This window comes from Engystomops pustulosus, chromosome 2, assembly GCF_040894005.1.
Source record: "Engystomops pustulosus chromosome 2, aEngPut4.maternal, whole genome shotgun sequence".
NCBI classification, from domain to species: Eukaryota; Metazoa; Chordata; class Amphibia; order Anura; family Leptodactylidae; genus Engystomops; species Engystomops pustulosus.
Window position 1 is genome coordinate 201,476,644 of NC_092412.1, and position 23,217 is coordinate 201,499,860.

Here is a 23,217-nt window from a genome sequence, read left to right on the forward strand (position 1 = left end):
CAAGGCCTTCTATCAGACGCATAAGACGTCGATTTCCACCAAGGCACAAGAAACAAATTATAAAATTATGTCAAGGTGGTACTGGGTCCCAACTAAACTAGCTAAAATCTACCCGACATGCTCAAACGAATGCTGGAGATGCAGAGGAGCTCCAGGAACAATGCTGCACATTTGGTGGGAATGTCCTATAATCCAACCCTTTTGGGACTCGATCTGCAAAATAATCTCTGACCTGACAGGACACATCATACCCAATGACCCATCCAGACTACTGCTCTCCTTATCCAACTTGTCAGGAAAGGACAACAAATATACATTAACGAACTTTCTCTTAATAGCTGCACGTACTCTGATACCCAGACTTTGGAAAACAAACAGAAGACCGACCATCACTGACTGGTTTAAGGAGATATTACATCTTCAGAAAATGGAAGAGCTCAGAATAGAAAACAAAGAAACCCAAGACAAATACTCAAATATCTGGTCCCCATGGATTACATTCATGAGTTCCCCAAGATACCTTACCATATCTGATTAATACAAAGTAATTAACCTACACACCGAAAAATAGACCTACGCAACAAACTAGAACACAAATTCCCCACCCCTCTCCCCCACCTGCACATTCTCTCCTCTCCCCCATCCCATTCAGGTTTATCTTACAAGATTGATAATTGTGATGAATCTTAATGTTTTACTGTTATCTTGTCCAAACTATACTTACCTTTAAGATTAATCATATCTTTACCAAGAAATATATTCAACTGTAACGCTTTTTTGTTATTGTTACCCTTTTTTTTCAATAAAGCTTGATTGATACCAAATATATATAACGCTACTGTAGGCGTAATTAAGCCGTTTGTATTCTCCTATGGCTATTTTCTAGCCAAGTATTACAGCACACTACTATGCCAGATGAGATGACGCTGAGTTATGAAAAAAATAAACGTAAAATAAAAAGAAACTGGCAGACTGTGCCTAATTGAAATACAACCCCGGGCCCTAATAAATTTTCCCACTTCGGTCTTTGCGATGGATATGTGCGTCACTAAAACACAGTGGTCGCAAGTCTGACTCCAAATTGCTCCCAATTTGATAGTAGATGCACTGCAGCAAGTACAGCCACCAGCAGATGAACCAGAAATCAAATATATATAACGCTACTGTAGGCGTAATTAAGACGTTTGTATTCTCCTATGGCTATTTTCTAGCCAAGTATTACAGCACACTACTATGCCAGATGAGATGACGCTGAGTTATGAAAAAAATAAACGTAAAATAAAAAGAAACTGGCAGACTGTGCCTAATTCTACTCAAACCCCTAATAAATTTTCCCACTTTGGTGTTTGAGGTGGATATGTGTGTCACTAAGAGCTAAACACAACGGTAGCAAGTCCCCCTGCTAATTCCTCACAATATGGTACTAGCTGCAAATAAAAAAAAATAAAAAATATAACGTTATTGTAGCCCTAAGAAGGGCTGTTGGGTTCTTTTAGAATCACTCCTGCCTAACAGTAAGCTAATAGAACACCCTAACGCTTTCCCTGAGCAGCAGCAGCTCTCTCCCTAGCGGCATCCAGACAGAGAATGATCCGAGCAGCGCGGGCAGCGGCTAGTCTATCCCAGGGTCACCTGATCTGGCCAGCCAACCACTGCTATCTACGTGTAAGGGTACCACGTCATGCTGGGTGGAGTGCAGAGTCTCCTGGCTTGTGATTGGCTCTGTTTCTGGCCGCCAAAAAGCAAAACGGCGGGAGCTGCCATTTTCTCGAGCGGGCGAAATACTCGTCCGAGCAACGAGCAGTTACGAGTACGCTAATGCTCGATCGAGCATCAAGCTCGGACGAGTATGTTCGCTCATCTCTAGTATCAACGGTTCAGGCTGGTGGTGGTGGTGTCATGGTGTGGGGAATATTTTCTTGGCACTCTTTGGGCCCCTTGTTACCAATTGAGCATCGTTGCAACGCCACATCCTACCTGAGTATTGTTACTGACCATGTCCATCCCTTTATGACCACAATGTACCCAACATCTGATGGCTACTTTCAGCAGGATAATGCGCCATGTCATAAAGCTGGAATCATCTCAGACTGGTTTCTTGAACATGACAATGAGTTCACTGTACTCAAATGGCCTCCACAGTCACCAGATCTCAATCCAATAGAGCATCTTTGGGATGTGGTGGAACGGGAGATTCGCATCATGGATGTGCAGCCGACAAAGCTGCGGCAACTGTGTGATGCCATCATGTCAATATGGACCAAAATCTCTGAGGAATGCTTCCAGCACCTTGTTGAATCTATGCAACGAAGAATTGAGGCAGTTCTGAAGGCAAAAGGGGGTCCAACCCGTTACTAGGATGGTGTACCTAATAAAGTGGTCGGTCAGTGTACAATAAATTGAGCACTCTATCTGATATGGATCCAGATGTCTCTTCCACAGCAGCATATGAAATATAAAATATAACCTTCCAAGCTGAAAACAGGTAATTTAACCCCTATAATAATGATATTTCCATTATATATATAGCGCACATAGATTACACAGCGCTACCCAGACCTATACTGTATAAACAGTAAAGCATGTATGTCCTAATCATCAATGCACTATATACACACTATATATAAATGTAAATGTGATTATAAGAACACTTATCAAAATTAGAGAACACATTCAGATACCTACAAGTTATTGGTACCTGCTTCTAATTTCCTTAATTATCTGACAAACTCTATTTAACTACACTAACTTTCCAGTTTTCACTGACTTTCCCAAAATGTTGGGTCATTCCAAAGTGACTGAAACCTTCCTGCAGCCGGTTGTCCAGATGAAGGTCAAAGGGTCAACAATATCAGGCATAGCAAGAGAAGTTTTTTTGTTTTTGTCTGTGATTACTAAAGTATTGCATCTTTACAACATCACAAAATCATTCAAGTCACCAAGCAAGTCTGGTCACCCACAAAAGACAAATGCAAGAGAGGACAGGATAATGGGGAGAATCTCCATGGCTATTTGTTTCAACACTGCAGCTGGAATTTCTGGCCAGTGCAGCACTGGATAGGGTAAGGATCTGTCTCATAATATAGTGTCATGAGGTTTAAAAGTATTTCGATTGTAAGCCCATTCTGCAGTAACCAAATCTCTCATTATGAAAAAGAATAAAAAGCTAGACACCTTTGCTGTGGAGAATGTTGCATGGACAGTAAAGAAGTGGTCCACAGTTCATTTTCAGGAATTAAAAGCAAGTTTATTTTATTTGGATCAGATTGGAAATGTAATGGTGTTGACAAACTCAGGAAAGACTGAACCCAAGGTATGTAAACAAGTTAGTGAAAGGTAGTGGAGGAAGTGCCATGGTGTGAGGAATGTTTTCTGTAGCAAGAATCTCTGATACAACTCTTGCATAGCAGAGTTGTTCAGGGATCAGTAAAAGTTCTCCTTATGGAGAGTTTGCCAATTAAGGCCGCCTTATAGCCATTGATGCTCCACTAAGGAATTCTGGAAAACATGCAAATATGTTTTCCAAAGTGGGAAAAGGAAAACATTGCCTATTTTTGGTACCTTCAAAATCAGTCAACCATGAAGACTAATAACATGATGTGGGATTAAGCCAAGTTTCGAGATAAAGAGATGATGGTTGGGGGGTTATTAATTATAAGTGTTTGACAGCTGACTGTATGTGGGGGTTACACTAAGGTAGCTGATTATAATATTTAGTAAATATGGTGGATGCGAAGCTGAGGGAACAGGGGGGTGAGTCAAAGTAAAGGATTGAAAGCTAATGGTGTATGTCTGGAGACAGAGGGGCTTGCATCTTGTAACAGGGCGTTATGTGTATGTAGCAGAGCTTTATGTGCATAAATGTAGTAGAGTTGTGTGAAAGAATGTAGCATATCGTTCTGTTAACATAGAAGAAATGTCTGTATGTGCATGTAGCTGAAAAGTTGTGTATGACCACCGGAAATTTTTAATTGGTATTTACATGGTTTACATGGTCATATTAGTCACAAAAAGCAGAAAAAGTGTTAAATGTAACATTTACGGTGTTGCCATTCACACACTGCTGGCAGGAGAACACAATGCGGTATGTTTATTAGGGCGTACAAGCCCTGAAACAGTCGCAATTTCTGGCTGTGCTATTTACCCCATTATGCCACCTCTGGTGGGGACTGGCACAGGCTGTAGAACCGGCAGTGGAGCCATTAGCCAGATTTATCATGAGGCTAAAGTCACTGATAGATCCAGTAGGGCAGGAGGGGTAGGGTTTAGTCATACACATGATACACCAGCGGGTGATAAATCCCCCCAATGAATTTATATAGGGACTGTTGTTTTTGGATATTACAGTCATGATGTGGTTTGCTCTGTGTGCCCCGGAAAGCTTCAGGCCACGTCACACTCAATCTGAAAGATGGAGATCCCATTGACTATAGCAACAGTTATTGAATTTCATGTGTTTGGTTCTGCATCAAATATTATTACTATTACTGGAAGGGGCCTCCTCTTGGGAGCAGTGGTCTCTGGTGTCAAGTCAGAGTCTGGAATCAAGTAATATGTGAGCATGACAAGTTTATGGGGGTCATCACATTCCTGTTCAACCTGCTTGATTTCCTGTGCACAGAGATTCATCCTGATGTATCTGATGAAAGGGATGAGAAAATTATTAGAGTCTATTATATATTTATTGTATGCAGTAGAAGATGTATATCCTGTTTATTTCCTGTATCTTCCTGCTGGGATCAGCTCCTCTCCTTAGATATCTAAGACGAAGACTATAGAAGTAAGGAAATTCTATCTGAAGCTGTTGTGAAGTTACACAAGTGCTAAGGACCTAAGGGGCTGGGGAGACAGTGTAACAGTCTGTAAAGCCAAATCACAGAGAGTCTAGGTTAGCCCCTCAGGACTATTAGAATAATCTTAAAAGTTGATTTTAGAAGGATGGAGGCCATGGATAACAAATATAAGAAGGTTATCACAGTCACGTTCCCTGGTTATGTGAGTAAGTGCCCCTGGTTTTCAAGCTTAATTTTAATGGTTTCTTTTACGTAATGGAGTTTTGTGTGGTGAGCATGCGTACAGCCCATGGAGGTTGGGGGCACTTCTTATTGTTTTCTTTGAGGCATTTGTGCCTGCTGATTCTAGGGTTTCCTGTAGCTCTCCACGTGTTATTCCTGGCTCTTGGACAATTCTTCTGAGAATTCACTCCACTTGATGAAATCTTTCACTCCACCTGAAATCCAGATTATGGCCCCAAAAGTGCTCCTCAGAAGTTACTGTAAGCAATGCCATCATTTGCTTTAAAACAGTGTGATTTGGAAGGTCTTCAGACAGCTCAATAGATGCTTCTTGTGTGGCACCTTGGTAATGAGACACTTTTTTATAGACCATCAATTAAACCAGGTTAAACCATTTTTTCCTAAGGGTGCATTTGCACATGGCGTCTAACGCATGCGCATCAAAGCACAATGCAGCAGCTGAGGAGAGATTTGCCTAATTAAATTGATGTTAACATTTGCATTTACAATGTTAACATATGTGTTAATGGTTAATTGTAAATGCAAATGTTAACATCAATTTAACTAGGCAAATCTCTCTTTAGCTGTTGCATTGTGATTTGACACGCATGCGTTAAACGTTAACCGAATAGAAGTCCAGCAACAGCCGAGTCCATATAGGTGAAGAAAAAAGAATTAAAAACACACTTGAATTAAGAAAATTAAAATTGTGATCATGGCGCCATGAAAAAAAAACTGGGTGATTGAGGGGATTCTTAGTCGTAGTCGGCTGTAGTGACTGTATACTACCACATTAATCTTTTCCAGTGCATCTATGTACTGTATGAAGAGACATATCTACATTCTGCATAACCACATCATGACCCTCTAGCCTGGAGGTGGCAGAAAGGGAAAAATAATCACAAGTGCTACCAATAAGCCAGCATTTTCGATTAATACAGGACGTGGCGGAGAAGCCCTGATAAGTACCCCCCAGTGAAGCCAAGTTGTAGACTCCACTGCTCTGTATGTATGTATGGTGCCAGGAGGAAATGTTTGTTATGCGCTTTTCTGCGCAATTTAAAAAGCACCAGCATTGGAGACTACATGAGATTGCTTGGTCAAAACTTGATAACAAGTTCCCTTTAAAACACTATTAATTGATTAAGCTTTGTCCACTAGTTTGATGGTGGAAAAGGCATGTATAAATTTAACTTTCTGACATTTTTATCAGAATTTCCTCCCCATCACACCCAAAGTCGAGAGCGGGACAGGTGGGTTACTGATCACCCGGCCCACTGTATTTACTTAAGTATGTACTGAAAGACCATTGGAGACTGTAGCAGAAATCTTGGTCACGTCAAACCTGGTCTCTATTGGTCTGACCTGGCGGAGATTGCTTTTAAATATACTAAGAGGCTGGACATTCAAAACACCTTTTATTAATTCCCCCTTCTGTATGTAGTATATTCCACAAGAATATTGTGAATTGTACTTTTTCCTGAGACATTGTTATGCTAGCTTTAGGGTTAGTTCACATCTCTGTTATGTAATCAGTGTCAGGGCTTGGGGTCAGTGAACCCACTAGACCACCGTGGGAGATGGTTCTAGCCGACACCTGGGACCAGAATCTAAGTGGCACCTGGTCTTCACCAGAGCCCGCCGCAAAGCAGGGTGCCACCAGGTTGTTCCACATGTGTGACTAACCTGCGGTGGCTGCCAAGGTCAAGGTACAGAATCAGCGTCCAGGCTCGAGGTCAGGGCAGGCGGCCGAGATGCAAGGTCAGCGTACAGATCCGAGGTCAGCAACAGGGAATCAGGCGCAGAAGAACAGGAACACACAAGGAAGCTTTCTCTAAGGCTGGTAGCTCAAAGATCTGGCGGGGGTAGATGGAAGCAGCTGGTCTTTATAGAAAACCTGGAAGTGGCCAGCATCAGTGGTGCGGACCAGGGGACAGGGCAGTGCTGCCACAGAGAGGGGCACGGGTGTGCCTGCGATCCAAGGCATGGATTGCACGGACATCCATGACTATCAGTTATTCTGCATTAGTTATTGCGAGTCAATACTAGTTGGAAAGACTACACAGAGATAAGGGATATCAGAAAGATTTGCATTTCTGTGTGTTCTGCATATTTAATTCCTACAATAAAGCTAAACTCACTCTACTGTCCTTTCCCTCCGTTTCTTGCCTCTGTTAAAAAAAAAGTTATTAATATCAGTTAAAAATCCCATAGATAAAAATCAAATTATATGTAATCTGTTATGGTCGGTTTTGTCATGGATCTGTGTTCCGTGCGTTTTTTCAAATGGAGGAAAAGTACTGCAGCCTCCGTCATTTTTTCCATCCAAAAAAACACATTGATAATGTATCCCTGCCTAAACGGAACATGACGGATAATAAAGAATTTACATTAATGTCAATGGGATGTTTAAGTTATATGTTAAAAGTCTGTTAAACATTCGTTAAACCATTATTCTTTACTTTTTCGACTAATGGAAGGAACAAAAAAAATGGAATGGCAATGTGAAATGAGCCCAACTGATGAAAAATTTCATTTAAAATAAATATGAACTAGATCTCATAAATGCTCACCCCGGACTATAACAAGTGATTGCAAACATTTACCAACTTGTAATTGCTTTGTGTTCTACTGCACATGGCATTGTATGTGCTATCAAGTAGTTTTGTGTACCGGTAAATGCAACGATCAAGTTTACATGTGAACTGAATCTCATTCACATTCTGCAATGTGTCTATTTGGGAGGTGTTGGGTTGCTAGTTTTGCCTCTGTTTTTAAAAAACTTAAATATATTACCCATTACAGATGTAAAAATCATATGGTCGTGTTGTAACAGCTTTCTCTATAATATCAGGAATCATGAGTTTTATTAATTGGTCTGCCAGTCAGTGATAGCAAGTGCCATCCCTGAATAGTCTCAGCAACAACAGACTTATACAAAGACAAACGCCTGGTTGTATGATAGCTGAGGTCAGAACAAAGTGATTAATAGCAACAAGGGGGGGGGGGGGGACAAGCACAGCACCAAGGCAGTCCAAGGGATTTTGACAAAGTCCAGCATCAAAATGGGGTTTCTAACTGTGAACTGTGAACAACTATCCACATTTGCCCTATTTGAATGAATGAGTGGCGGCCAATACTGTCCCTTTTCTTTTTTTACTAGGTTTCTTTATTTTATTCCACAAAGTTGCACAATTTGTTGCGTATTTAACTGTAAAACATTGGGGGTCATTTATCTTAGTTATTCTTCTATTTTTTCTCTTTCAATCTTTTCTTTTGGTACCCAATTTATTACCAATTTAAATTTTTTTTGTTGAAAGCTTATCATTTAACCCATAACAATATAGATAATTAGCAATCTAAATAGAAATATCAGAATATAATGCAGGCATTACAATGTTCTCACCTTTCTATAATCTGACCATAATGTAGTAAAAGTTTCCATCTAGTACATAAAGGAATAATCTTACAAAACACTCAAGTCCTGATTATTTTATACTAAGTGGGAAGACCGTGTTATCTGGTCCTGTGATCTTCTGCAGAAGAATACAAGGCATTTTCATTGGTCTTTTTTTCCCTTAAACTACGATAGCACTGAACTATAAATAGAATGGACTTAAGAAGAACAATAGTCTCTCACATGCACGCTAAAATGCATTGATTTATTCAAAGCTGCCTACCGACTGGTATTTGAAAGCTCGCTCCTTGTAAGAAAGCAGTCCTTCGCCTAAAGCTCCATCTGAAATATAAAGAAAGTGATCAGAAGAGGATAAAATGGAGGTTGTCCTTTGCTTCACCGAACTGGCGGGGCTTTTCCTATCCATCACCGGCTACGTGTGTTGTCTGGTGGCCTTGTTTATTCCTCACTGGTTGACTTCTTCTTCTGGCCTTCTCATTAATGAAAATTACCGACTTGGCTTGTGGCAAACATGTGTTGTTCAAGATGTGGGGTTTAGTGTCTGTCAAGAATATCGCACTCCACTCCATCTACCAATCCAAGTCCGAATGGGTCGCATCCTTGTGTGCCTTTCTGTCTTAACTGGAGCTTTAGGATTTATGGCCTCCATACCCGCACTGACCTGTGTGAAATGCCTTGACAGCACAGAACGCAATGTCAGAAAGATGTTGAACATACTTGGAGGACTTCTTTTTTCAGTGGCTGGTACACTGACTTTCTGTTCTGTGTCTTACTTTGCTTATGACACACTGATCAAATTTTGGGACCACAATATCCCTAAAGACGTTCCCCGCTGGGAGTTTGGGGATGCGATGTACGCTGGCTGGGTTGGTGGTTTCTTTCTACTTTCCGGTGGATGTGTCTTAATCTTCTCACAATTTCAGGTCACTCAAGAAGCCAACTTGAAATGGCCTTAAGAAATCAATTTTAGAATTACAGTTCCCATGCCCGGTGATGCGTTTCAACAGCTTTCACTATTTTTTATATCCATTATCATTTTAGAGCTTTTATTTGTTTTCAGTGACTATAGAGGGTAAATAATTTCAGATTTGTCTATATTTGGTCATACAAACCATATAAAGGCAGATATTTACTGCACGGGTTTCATACAATAAAAGAACGAGAAACAATAAGAGCTTGTATGGAAGTCCTTTGCCCACATGTTTTCTCAATTAAAATGTAAGTAAGCAGACAGAGGAATTTCCTACTTGCTTAAAGACACATACAGGCCAGAATGTACCCACACGAGTGGCATCATGTCATATGCTATGTGATTCTTATTATTCGGTCAATAGATACTTTGTGGCTTCTGACTTTGATCTGAAAACATCATAACGTACGTAGCATTTTGTACTATTTCATAATAAGTTGGAACTTTATTCCCATGGAGCCTCATAATTAGTGGTATGATTAATCTTTTAACAATAGTCACTAAGATGATCAGAATAAGTTATTATAGACCAGGCTACAATATAACTAATTCATTCCTTCAGGATCGCTTGAAGTTGTACACATAGGTTGCTCAGTCTTGTAAAATTTCTTTCATTCTAGTGTGGGAGTACTGGTATGACCGGCTTAGAGTGAATTTCCAGCTGTTTATCCATTACAGTTGTGATTTTTTTATGTTGTAGTGCTGAAAATCCCAGAAACAAATATCCATCTATAATAGGTTTTTATATTAAAAAGTTGTGAGGGAAAAAACTGTAAAAACAAAAAGTATCTGGGAATCACACTGTGTGGTCTCAAGGTGATGCACCATATTCTATAGCCATAAATCCATGGAGCTACCGTGGAGAAGAAGCTTCCTAACACAGCAAGACATGTTAACAGAGTTTGGACTGTAGATCTTTTATTTTATATAAAAGTAAAAAAAACATAACAATACAAAAACATAATATACAATATATACAAATTCTTACCTGCTGGTCCAGCCCCATTCATACCTAGCAAAAAACAATAACTTACAAATACACCGAAATGAATGAACACCAAATACCACAACCCCCACCCAACCGATTATCACAACCTAAACCGAACCAATAAACAATAAGACAAGCCACACCCACAAATAAAACATAAATGACTATAACTATACATAAACCCACCCCACACCCTCTAATAACAAACCACCCCACACAGATCACATCCCAGACCCATTTTTTTTTTTTTTTTAAATATATAATAACAAATACACACAACACTACACTAAACTAAATCCCTCGCCCGCACCCTCCCCTTCCCCCCAGACACTGGTCTAACGTCCAAAGTTTGCGTTAAGTAGTAAGTAGTAGAGTTTGGACTGTAGAGCACACAAGAGCATTGTTTATATGCAGTGCAAATTGTGCTTCATAGTCGCATTATTGAAAAAATGATGTGCACTGTACTGGGGGAAAAAAACTAATACGGTAGGAAAAGGTGTTCTCAGAAGGTGTGTGGGAAAAGGGGATTTATTTTTTTATTTTTTTTAATATTATTTATATTGTTTGGTAAAGTCAGGGCACTTGTACATTATGCTGAAATACTGCAGTACCAATACCCTGCCTCCAGCAGACTGTGATAGTAATTGTTAGATACCAGCAAAGCTGTCATAGCAAGCAATGATTCATGTCAACAAGCTATAACCACAGGCTGACTAGTTCTAGATTGACTGAAAAACCTCTTAAATAACTTAAAGACCAAAAGTGTTCTACAATTGTGGAGCAATCAAAAGCTAACATGTGTATCCTTTATTGTGCAAGACAGTACAATTACAAAGAAACTACGTTTATATAGTTTGTTTGAGTTTTACTAATTTTGAAAAATAAAAATACTTATTGGGAATAAAATCTTTTGTTCTTATATTCTAACAAAATATATTCTAAAGACTTACGGTATATTGAATGTTGTTTTGAGAGGTTTGACAAAGAAAAGCAGAGTTTAATTTTATTTTATTTTTATAGTGGTAAAAATGCAAACTATATTATGTGATAATGTAATAGTTATTACATTATAGATATACTGTCCTCTTACACGTTAGCACGGTGTGTAATCTGACATGTAGCTAAACCTCCCTGTCCTCTTAAGAAAAGACTGTAGAAAACTGTAAATCTTCTCTTTATTGATAGCAGACAGGAAAAGGTGAAACTATAGGATGAATAACAGTGATATTCAGAATACATCAAATGATATGGTACATGGAATACAAACCTGTCATTCACAACAACATGAGGTAATACATCACTCATACTAAGCATACAAACATGTCAGCATATACACGGATAATGTGCTCACCAACTATGCTGTAACAGGCTGTTTGTAATGAACTTGAGGTACAAACAAGTCATATGAAGTGGCTCCTCACACTGACAAACATGAGGAAAGATGGCTGCTGTTATTACAGACTACAGTAATAAGCAATCCCACAATGCCTCAGGAGATTTCCCATAATGCTTAGAAGATTTCCCATAGTGCATTGAAAACTACAAACTAGGAAATGCGCAAAACCACCAGTAGATGGCGCTGTTACCAACCTTACACTGCAGACGGAAACCTAAGCAGCTGGATTTCTGCAGAGGACAGAACACTCCCCGCTTGACGTTGGCCGACATCACTGTTATGTTCATTGGGTGAAAACAGTAGAACGAGTTCTCCTACTGGTCTTAGGAACAATTTTGTCTCACTCTGTTTCCGTATTTTAACTTCAACCTTCCGTACATTTCCATCTTTACTTGGGAATGTCTTGGTAATGAGACCTAACGGCCACTCATTTCTTCTTGACTGGCAATCTTTCATGAGCACCACATCACCAGGCTGGAGGTTAGGGTTCATGGTTTGCCACTTTCTCCTTGGTTGAAGGGTGGGAATGTATTGTTTTCCCCACTTGTCCCAGAAAGTATTGGAGAGACTCTGAACTTGTCTCCATTGATTTCTGTAAAGGTCTTTATAATTGAATTCTCCAGGTGGGGTGCAAACAGTGCCCATTTTCTGTGTAAGAAGTATGGCTAGGGTAAGCACAGTTGGGTCATCAGGATCATTGGATATCGGAGTCAGCGGTCTTGCATTTTGGTGCCTTGTCCGCTCATGGTAGACAAGGAGAGTAGCTATATGATGCTGTCCGGGAACTATAACAGGATGCTTCTTTGCAAAATCCATTTTGACTTCCTTAATACGTCCTCGTATTCTTAACAATCTATCATCATCGATGACTGGGTCAAGTTTCCTTAGAACACGTCTTTAGGTACTGGTCTTTGACTGATTACACAGTCGATTTCTTTGGCATAGGTCTCAAGCTGTACTGCTCGGATCTGACCTGGCTTCTTCGGGTGATATACTCCAAACATGGGTAGGTACCAGCGCTCTTCAGAATCCAGAAGTTTAGGTGCTAACTCTGCATGAACGTTCTGGAATATCTTCTCCATGAAGGCAAAGAAGTGATCCCTCATCTCTGGTTTCCTTTGTAGGTTCTGTCTTAGAGAGACAAATCGTTTGTAAACTTGTTCTCTGTTGTTGGGCAACCGATGTCTCTGAGGCCTAAATGGTAGAGGTGTAATCCAGCTCTTTGTTTCGTTCTGCACCATTCCTTGTTCCATTATGTCTATGGACAGTCTGTCTTCAAATGACATTCCCATACAATTGTCTTCCTTTGTCTTGTGGAAAACAATGCACCCTAGATGATCTTGGTTTCCATCCCAGATGCAGTTGTCATAGGCAGTGCCATCAAAGGTACTAGGTGATGAAGTGTTGTGTGGCAGATCCTTAATGGAGAACTGATTTTCGCATGGTTGGCGGAGAGATGGACGTCCAATCTCGAGTATACTAGTAATCATGCTGTTGACTGTAGTTGGCTTGTGTACACCTCCTAAACAGACCTCTCCAACTATGACCCATCCTAGGTCGAGTCTCTGAGCATACGGGGCATTGTGAGGGCCATTGATCTGTTGCCTAACCTTGTGGACTTGTAGGATATCTCTTCCAAGGAGCAAGACTAACTGAGCCTCTTGATCAAGATTTGGGATCAGATGTTCTATACACTTCAGATGAGGTTGGTTTGCAGCTACTTCTGGTGTAGGTATCTCTGACCTGTTGTCAGGAATCTGGTTACACTCCAGTATTGTTGGTAAGGGCAGACACACTTGACCATTTATTGACTCAACTATGTAGCCACTTGCTCTTCTTCCAGCTGTCTCTACGGTACCGGCACAAGTTTTCAGAGAGTAAGGGGCACTGGGGCCTCTGATGTTAAAGCTATCAAAGAAGGCAGACTTGGCTAATGACTTGTTACTTTGGTCGTCAAGAATAGCATATACCTTGATGGCTTTGTTTGGTTCGTTGGCTGGGTAAATTCTTACTAGGGAGATTTTGGAGCATGACCTGCCTCCTATGAAATCTCTACAAACCTCTGTGCAGTTTGTGGTTATTTCTGAAGAATCAGGATTTGTATCTTTCAACTCCCCGCTATGCACTTGGGTATGGGGCGAAGTCCTCGATGGTGGTCCTGGGTGTAGGGCTGTGTTATGCTCTGTGCTATCGCATTCAGTACACTTTGGGCTGACCTCACAATTCCTGGCAAAGTGTAGTGTTGAAGAGCAGCATTTGAAGCAGATGTTATGTTCCTTAAGGAAGGCCTTGCGGTCCTCTAATGACTTTTCCCTGAAGGTTCTGCACTTAAGTAGGGAATGTGGCTTCCTGTGTATAGGGCACTGTCTGCTTGGGTCCTTGACTCTATCTCCTCCTTGATGGCTGCTGGCCTGTTCATGGGCTGAACCTGTGGAGGAAACGTTAATTTTGTGCACCTCCACCATATCCCTGCGAGGTTTACTAACCACGGTGGTGGCATATGACAATGTGAAATCAAAGCTAGGATCATTTCTAATTCTAGCTTGTTCAGAGACAAAATCTACAAATACATTAAATGGAGGAAATTGTACATTGTAAGTCTTTTTATATTGAGACCCAATAATGAGCCACTTTTCTTGCAGGTTATAGGGGAGTTTCTGCACTATGGGGTTCACACCTTTAGCAGTGTCAAGATATGTCAATCCCACCAGATCCCCTTGTACCTTTGCAACACACAACTCCATTAACAAGTCACTTAACTCCCTAAGCTTTGCATAGCCTTTGTTTGCTATTTTAGGAAAGTCCTCAATTCTCTTGAACAAGGCCTTTTCTATGACTTCTGGTGAGCCATAGCATTCATCTAGTCTATCCCAGACCATTTTAAGACCAATGTCTGGATAATTTACATTAATGTCTCTGATTCTTTTAGCGTGTTCAGCAGACTCGCTGCCTAGCCATTTTACCAAGAGATCCAGTTCCTCACTAGATGACAGATCTAAGTCTCTGGTGGCATTTTGGAATGAAGCTCGCCAAGCTCTATAATTTTCAGCACGATCGCTGAACTTGACAAGTCCTTGTGTGACCAGCTCACGTCGAGCAAGGAACCTGGCAAAGTCCATCGTGGCTTGATTTGCACTGGACCTGGCTGGTGGTGTATTGTCAGTGTACATGTGTGGTGTGCAATCATACCTGTTGGAAGTCTCTGGTTTTGTCCCACCTGCGTAGTAGTGTTCTGAAGCAAAGGGCATCTCTCTCAGCTGGAGTGGGTTTTTGACCTTCTGTTCTGCAGAGAGGTGGCTGAAGCTTGCTTTACTTGGATGCAAATCTTCTTGTTTGCAGCAAGGAGACTGATAGTGGACTTTCTGGTGGTCCGAATAATCACGGTGGCTTGGCTTGTTAAGACGCTCCTCATCAAGTTGTGAATAATAGTCACCGTCTGACTTGGAATGTTGATAGACGTATTGTAAGGTACGTGATTCTGGATCCTGGTGTTCAAGCTCTGGCGGGAGGGACTTCTTAGTTTCTGGAAGTTCTAATGATTCAAGAAATTCTGCTTCAACTATGGCGGCTGCTGTCTCTTTCTCAGCAGCAAGTTTTTCTAGGGTTGCTTGAAGGCGTGCTTTCTCCATACTTAGGGAAGCTTCTCTTAACCTGATCTCTATTTCCTGCTCTGCGTAGCTGGATTTCGCTTTTGCCGCTTCTGCTTTTGCGCGGGCAATGGTGGCGGCTTCTCTGATCGATGTCCTGTTAGAGCCACTTGTGAGGGACCTTGTCTTGACCGAAGATGCTCTACTTTGAGACATGGTGCGACTGTTTGGAGACTGTTGCAATATCCGTATGCAGGCTCTGCGTGGATAATGGCGGACTCCGTATAGTCTGATCTCAAGAGCTTGTAATTAACAGTTGTTTCACTATACTGTCCTCTTACACGTTAGCACGGTGTGTAATCTGACATGTGGCTAAACCTCCCTGTCCTCTTAAGAAAAGACTGTAGAAAAACTGTAAATCTTCTCTTTATTGATGGTAAACAGGAAAAGGTGAAACTATAGGATGAATAACAGTGATATTCAGAATACATCAAATGATATGGTACATGGAATAGAAAATCTGTCATTCACAACAACATGAGGTAATACATCACTCATACTGAAGCTACAAACATGTCAGCATATACATGGATAATGTGCTCACCAACTATGCTGGAACAGGCTGTTTGTAATGAACATGAGGTACAAAGAAGTCATATGAAGTGGCTCCTCACACTGACAAACATGAGGAAAGATTGCTGCTGTTATTACAGACTACAGTAATAAGCAATCCCACAATGCCTCAGGAGATTTCCCATAATGCTTAGAAGATTTCCCATAGTGCATTGAAAACTACAAACTAGGAAATGTGCAAAACCACCAGTAGATGGCGCTGTTACCAACCTTACACTGCAGACGGAAACCTAAGCAGCTAGATTTCTGCAGAGGACAGAACAATAGATGAAGCATTATCCTTTAAAAAGAATAAAAAAAAAATTCAAAAGCTCCAGCACTCCTGTCACACAGTGTGCTCTGCACGGTTCCTATATATGCACGCCTCTAGCCTGCATTTAATTCAGGCCACCCCCTCTCCTTCCTGAGAGATGGCACGACAGGAGCGACAGAGCCTAATTTGCTAAATTTATAAAGACATTTTCTGGCAAAATCAAATGCTTTAATGTCCAATGAAGATATGATCCTACAACAGTATCTAAACACCGACGGCAGGTATGTTTGGTTTAGATACTGCCTAACAAAGATTTCCTTTAAATATGTGTTTTAAACATTTGATTATACTTTTAAGATATTTGGGCCACTTGGTGGCTTGATGCCAGTAAAATACAATGCAGTATATAGTATACATACTATATATATAGATATATGATAGAGTAGGTACCCTTAGACCTCTTAAAATAAATATACACCTCCCAAACCCAAAAACTATAGCCCCAAAACCAGACTTTAAAATAAAAAGAGATCATTAAATAAATAGTAAACAGTGATGTCACAATAGTGCATTGTAATGTTATATTGGGACATTTTGACATCACAATGGGGAATGATGATTTAAAGATAGGCATTACGATGGCATAACAGTGATGTCACTATGGGGTATTGTAAAGTCATAATGAAACATTGTGAAGTTACAATTGGCACTATGATGTATTAATGGGGCACTGCGATATCATGGTAGGGCATAGTGGTGTCATAAAGGGGCATTGTGATGAATGGTGGAGTTTGAAGTCATAAATAGGCATAGAGGTGTCATATTGTCACATTGTCATGTCATATTGGGGCATTTTTATGTCACAAAGGACATTGTGATTTAATAATTGGAAATATCATACCCGATGCAACTTTATAGTATCATGTTGTGGAATTTTGATGTCATTATTGGATATTGCTCATGTGGGCTAATCCATGCTCCTACGTGTACGTATCTGTCTCTCTCTCTTATCTGTCCCCGCTCCTTATTAAGGTCAGCCGGCTGTGCAGGCATGTCCCCGTCTCCTATGGCGTGTGCGCCGATTTCTGAAAATTTAAAGGGCCAGCGCACCATTAATGGGCGCTGGCCATTTCTCAGAACTTTATATAAATCTGCCTCTCCCTGCACACCCTCCTGGATCTTTGTGCCTAGTGCCTCTAAGAAAGCTATTTCATGCAATTTGCCTTGGTTCCATTATTGACTCTGATCCCGTACTGCCTTTTTTGACCTACTGCTACGTCCCCGACTCCAATGCTGTGCTGCCTGTCTCAACCCCCTGTCTGTTCCCTGTCTGTTTGCCTTACCGGGTACCACTTAGACTTACCACTAGTCCCAAGTGTCGGCTTACGTCATCGTCCGCAGTACTACAGAGGATCCACTACCACTGATCCTGACAATTGTAATTTATCAATGGGCATTATGATGGTGCAATGGCACTGTAATGCATAATGGGACTTTGTGTGTCACAATGAGGCATTATTATGTCATAAATGATATCACTTGGGGACATTTCACAGAGGGCATTGTGATGTTATTATGCAGCATGCGGATGTTATAATTGGCTATTGTGATTGCATAATGAACATTGTTTTTCCATAAATTGTACTTGTATGGCCCAATTGGACATTGTGATGTCATATTGGTGCATTTTGATGTTGCAACTGGGAATTGTGATATAATAATGGTTATTTCAATGACCTAATGGGATGCTTTAAAGGGGTTTTCCCACAAAAGAAAATTCACACATTTCTATTCCCTAGTGATGTTAACACAATAAAGATCATTTTAACCCCTTACTTTACAATTTTACTCAGTATTATTGCTGTTTTAGCTCCTTTCTCTCCCTTGGATGCCCATTGCAAAATATGAGGGTGTGGGCGGGGCCTCTCTAAGCAGACACATTATGACCCATCTAGTTTTGTGGGGTGACAATGTGGTTAGATTAGCAGGGTACAAGGTGCATATGCCCTTTCATCTGGCTTCTGACATTGTACTAACACATTGACACATAAAAATGAGATAGATCAGAGATGATTGCATGAGATGATTACACAGAGGCTGATAGACGATTACACTGTTACACTGTGAGCACTGCTACATCTTACAGATATGTTCCTGCCCCCTCCTCCCCCCGGATCATTTATCTCCTTGTAGCTTGCAGCCTCTCTCTCTGCTCACCATGTGCTAACAGGATGTAATCAGGGAGTCTCTGAGCTCTGTGCGGGAGGCGTGGCTACAGCCACACCGTACAGACAGACAGAAATCTCATCTGCGCAATCTCATCCAAGATGGCGGCCCGACCCCAAGTCAGAAGTTACTGGGTCAGGACTAGGGGCAACTGAAATTGTGTCCCCGTCCCCTATGGCATGCGCGCCGAGTTCTGAAAATTTAAAGGGCCAGCGCACCATTAATTGGCGCTGGCCATTTCTCAGAACTTTATATAAATCTGCCTCTCCCTGCACACCCTCCTGGATCTTTGTGCCTAGTGCCTCTAAGAAAGCTATTTCATGCAATTTGCCTTGGTTCCGTTATTGACTCTGATCCCGTACTGCCTTTTGTGACCTACTGCTATGTTCCCGACTCCAATCCTGTGCTGCCTGTCTCAACCCCCTGTCTGTTCCCGAGCTGTTACACTGTGAGCACTGCTACATCTTACAGATATGTTCCTACCTCCTCCTCCACCCGGAGCACTTATCTCCTTGTAGCTTGCAGCCTCTCTCTCTGCTCACCATGTGCTGACAGGATGTAATCAGGGAGTCTCTGTGCTCTGTGCGGGAGGCGTGGCTACAGCCACACCGTATAGACAGACAGAAATCTCATCTGCGCAATCTCATCCAAGATGGCGGCCCGACCCCAAGTCAGAAGTTACTGGGTCGTGTCTAGGGGCAACTGAAATTGTGTACACCAGGGCTGATAGAGACAGGTTGAGTACATATAAGAAATTTGTCTTCATGGGAATACCCCTATAAGTTCAAATCTTAGGGGTTTTTTTATCAGTCTTTTGTATCAGTTATTGAACCAAGACCAGGTGTTGCGTCCACACAGTGATAAGATAAAATGGAAAGATGTGCACCTGTCCTGTGTGTTCCACCACACCTCAAAAATAACTGATACTGATGATATAACTGAGATATACTGTATTCTGGCTTCATATTGGCTCTGATTATTATTTTATTTTCATTGAATGTTTAAAGAGCATTCAAGTAAATGACTAAGCATATTTTTGTGCAAGAACAAAATTGGTCATAGAATAAAATAGTAAGGCCATAGAAACATACATGAAAACCTTTGTTAGAAAAACATCAGTTTGCAGTGTGCGAACATCACCTTTAACATATTTACTATCTACATCTCTAGGTTTCGTATCCCATAGTGTCATATGAAATTGTTTCCAAGCATTACATATCACCAGCTTCACATACTAGCTGCCAGTTATGAGATGAATGCCACCACATATTATTTACTGATGTTTCCAGGATACAGATTAATGCATTTAAAACAACAATGCTAGAAGAATTAAGATAAAACCTTGTAGACATATCTGCTTTCAATTGCTTACTGAACATATATTAAGTCTTAAGTGAAATCTTTATTCTAGTGTCTTGTTTTATCCGTATTCTCTTGTACCAGTACATGATGTTGTAGTTAAAGGAAACCTGTCATCACAAATTGGCCAAATAAACCACTACAATGTGGTATGTTTTCATGCAGCTGATCAGCTCCTAGATGATGTTTATTTCATGGCCAAGAGTGGTGGCATCATCCAGCAATTCAACTTTGAAGTGAGATGTAAATTGATTTTATGAAGTCAAGGAGGCGGAGAGTTCAACACTGAAACCAAGCTTTCCCTGTCTCAGAATGCCCCCTTCACTGTAATTGATGGTCCTGCGCCTAGAGACATCATTGACCAGATCTCCTGAAGTCTGGAGCATGATGTCAATCACAAGGGAGAAGGCATTCAGAGGTGGGGAGAGCTTGACTTCAGCGTTAAACTATCTGCCTCCCTGACTTTATGCAACCAGTTAACACCTGACTTCAAATTTGATTTTCTTGATACAATACAATACATCGTGTTCCGGTAATTGTTACATAGTTAAAGATAGATAGGTACTAAAATAGGGGTGCCGTTGACACTCTGACAGTGTTGTGGTGAACTAGTGGTGTATTGGTATTGGTTTGGCAGAAGACACACTTAAGCTGCCTGGTTGTCACTCTCACTGGAGCGGTGGTGCAGCGTTCCTCCTGACTTGCTGTAAGGCTCTGGTTATGATCATTTACATTTCAGGTGCTCTGATTAAGCTGCTACTGATGCTCTTGGCTGCCAGGCTCCATTATTGGCACTCTGTTGCAACCAGTTATCGACATGGAGCCCCTGCTGCTGATGATCCGCTTAGTGAGGAGTGATAGAGTGAGAGGCCAAGTAAATGCCACTGGGTGGGGTGGGGGTTCAAAGATCGGTGCCAATGCACAGGCAGCCACCTACAGCAGTGCCATCTTGACAGTGCATCTTTTCTAACTGCCACCACAAGTACACAAGATTTAGAGTGGGAAGGCGATAGAGAAAAGATGTTATTTTGTTTTCCGTATACAATTTTGAAAGACAAAAGTTAGGTATGTTCTTACAGATAATGTCCCTTTGCTCCATTCTGGAATATTTCTGTACACTTAAATAGTTGCACTTAGAAAAGTTTCACTGGGTAAGATCACGGTCTGGTATAACTTGTAGTCTGCAATTTATATACCAGGACAAATTAGTTACAACTATCAGGTGTTAATCAAGAGGGCGGAGAGACACAGAAAGGAGTCAGGAAGTCTCCAGGAAGAACAGGGAGAACAAGGAAACAGATTTGTATTTACACAACTGACAAACTTTAGAGGTGCAGAGAAACCAAAGAGGTGCTGGGACTTTTGGTGCCAAATTAAGCAGACATACCAATAAACATTACAGATGCAGAGAAACACAAGAGATGATGATGCCACCAACCTGAGCCATGAAAGAAACATGATCAAGAAGGTGTTCACGTGGTTGACAACATACTGGAAATAGTTTATTAGGCCAATATCTGATGACAGGTTCCCATTAAGCCTGTTAGAACCTATCCTAGGCTCATTAAAGGACATCTACCACAAGGATGAAGGATTGTATACCAAGCACATTGACATACTGGTGTGTGCCCCCCCCCTTCCTTGGTAGGATCTGCTCTTCTTTTATGCAACCGAGCCTAAAGAGCTCCAGGCTCCATAGGTCTTAATCGGAGCGAACACACACTCCTTTCTCCCGCCTGCGCCACTTACCTGTCCCTGTTGCTACGGCGGCTTTGTACAACATCTAGGCTGCGCGCTGGCTTGTGAAGATTTAAAGGGCTGACGCAGCGCTGATTGGTGCTGGCCTTTCCAGGATATGGTTAAAAGCCGGCTTTTCCCAGCATTCCCTGCCGGATCATGCTCTATGTTGTTGAAAAAGCTTGTACCCTTGCCTAGTGCCTGTTTGTTGATTTCCCGTTGTGACCCCGGTTCCGTGTTTGACTTTGATCCTGTTCCGCCTGTCTTGACCTGTTGCTACGTCCCTGATTCTGATCGGGTGCTGCCTGCCTTGACCTGTTGCCTGTCCCCAACTACGGTTCTGGCTAACGTCTGTGTACCATGCTTTGGCTCCCACCGTGGACAAAGTCGCAACTGTGAAACGACCTGGTGGTACCACACCGCAGCAAGTACGACCTGCTTTGCAGAAGGCTCTGCTGTAAACCAGATTCTGGTCCCAGGTGTCGGCTTACGTCATCGTCAGCGATGGTCCAGTAGGTCCACTAAGCCCGGCCCACAATGGTATTAAATCAGGCCAGAAAACAGCTCCAGGTAGAAGAAAGTTAGACTGAGAACATGGACATGTGAATTTAGGATCAACATAAAAGAAGAGTCCAGGTTAAAATGGATATTTAATCACCGTAGACAAAACACTATATATACATGTTACACTGTGACCTCCCTTAGAAGACAACAATTGACACATGCCTCACACAAAAATCTAACTCCTCTGCTGGACACTCTTTGTTGCCCCTGTGATTGTCGTAGTTTACCTACCCGTAAGTTGGGTAGTTGAAACCTAAGAGGGATCAGGACTTCTCAACTGAAGGTTAAAGGGGGTTGGTACTAGGGGATGCATTCAGATCCAGGCCCCTTTCACACCTGGAGACCAAACAAAGCTTTGCTACTATGCTTTCCCCAAGGAAATGTGTGTATCTCCCCAACCCAGGGTTATTAGTCCAATTGAGACCAAGGTGGGTGTTCATCCCATTGCTCATATCATGTACACAGTTAGGATGTACTGTACCACATGAACTTCTGCTTCAGTTCATCTATGGAGTTTTTTCTCTTAGAAAAACCTTACTTCCAGCTAGGCTGATAAAGATGTGATATTTAGCACTTATATTCCTTATATGCTTCACAAGACGTTTGAGGAGAAGTCCAGGGTTTACCCCTTGTAGTCAGAAGTGGGAAGATGTTCTAGCAGTGAAAACTAGTCACCGCTAGAGATGAGCGAGCACTAAAATGCTCGAGTGCTCGTTATTCGAGACAAACTTTTCCCGATGCTCGAGTGCTCATCTTGAATAACAAGCCCCATTGAAGTCAATGGGAGACTCGAGCATTTTTCGCTGAAAGAACAGATTGAAAGAACACTAAAGAAGAACACATTGTAGATGTTTGCAGATGTTTTCACTGAAAGAACACATTGAAAGAACACTGAAGAACACATTGCAGATGTTTCCATACATCTGTAATGTGTTCTTCACACATTGTTCTTCACATCCTATTGTGAAGAACACCCTTGGCACGCGTGTCTTCCGATAAGTTAGCAGATGTTCGGAACATCTGCAATCTGTTCTTCACTGTGTTCTTTCTGTGCTGTTGGCCCTGCTCCAG

The 23,217-nt window shown here is 41.5% G+C and overlaps 1 protein-coding gene and 1 long non-coding RNA gene across 2 annotated transcripts in view; both read left to right on the forward strand.

Moving 5' to 3' along the window:
- LOC140119140 (uncharacterized) overlaps positions 1-23,217 on the forward strand; it is a 202,566-nt gene that overhangs the window by 139,111 nt on the left and 40,238 nt on the right. The gene's annotated exons all lie outside the window — the stretch shown is intronic.
- On the forward strand, positions 8,726-9,749 carry LOC140116712 (putative claudin-24). The gene has a single exon (XM_072133153.1). The coding sequence runs from the start codon at positions 8,790-8,792 to the stop codon at positions 9,387-9,389; it is 600 nt and encodes a 199-aa protein (XP_071989254.1). The 5' UTR covers positions 8,726-8,789; the 3' UTR covers positions 9,390-9,749.

Coding starts and splice junctions, on each gene's coding strand:
- LOC140116712 (XM_072133153.1), top strand. CDS start 8,790: ATGGAGGTTGTCCTTTGCTTCACCGAACTGGCGGGGCTTTTCCTATCC.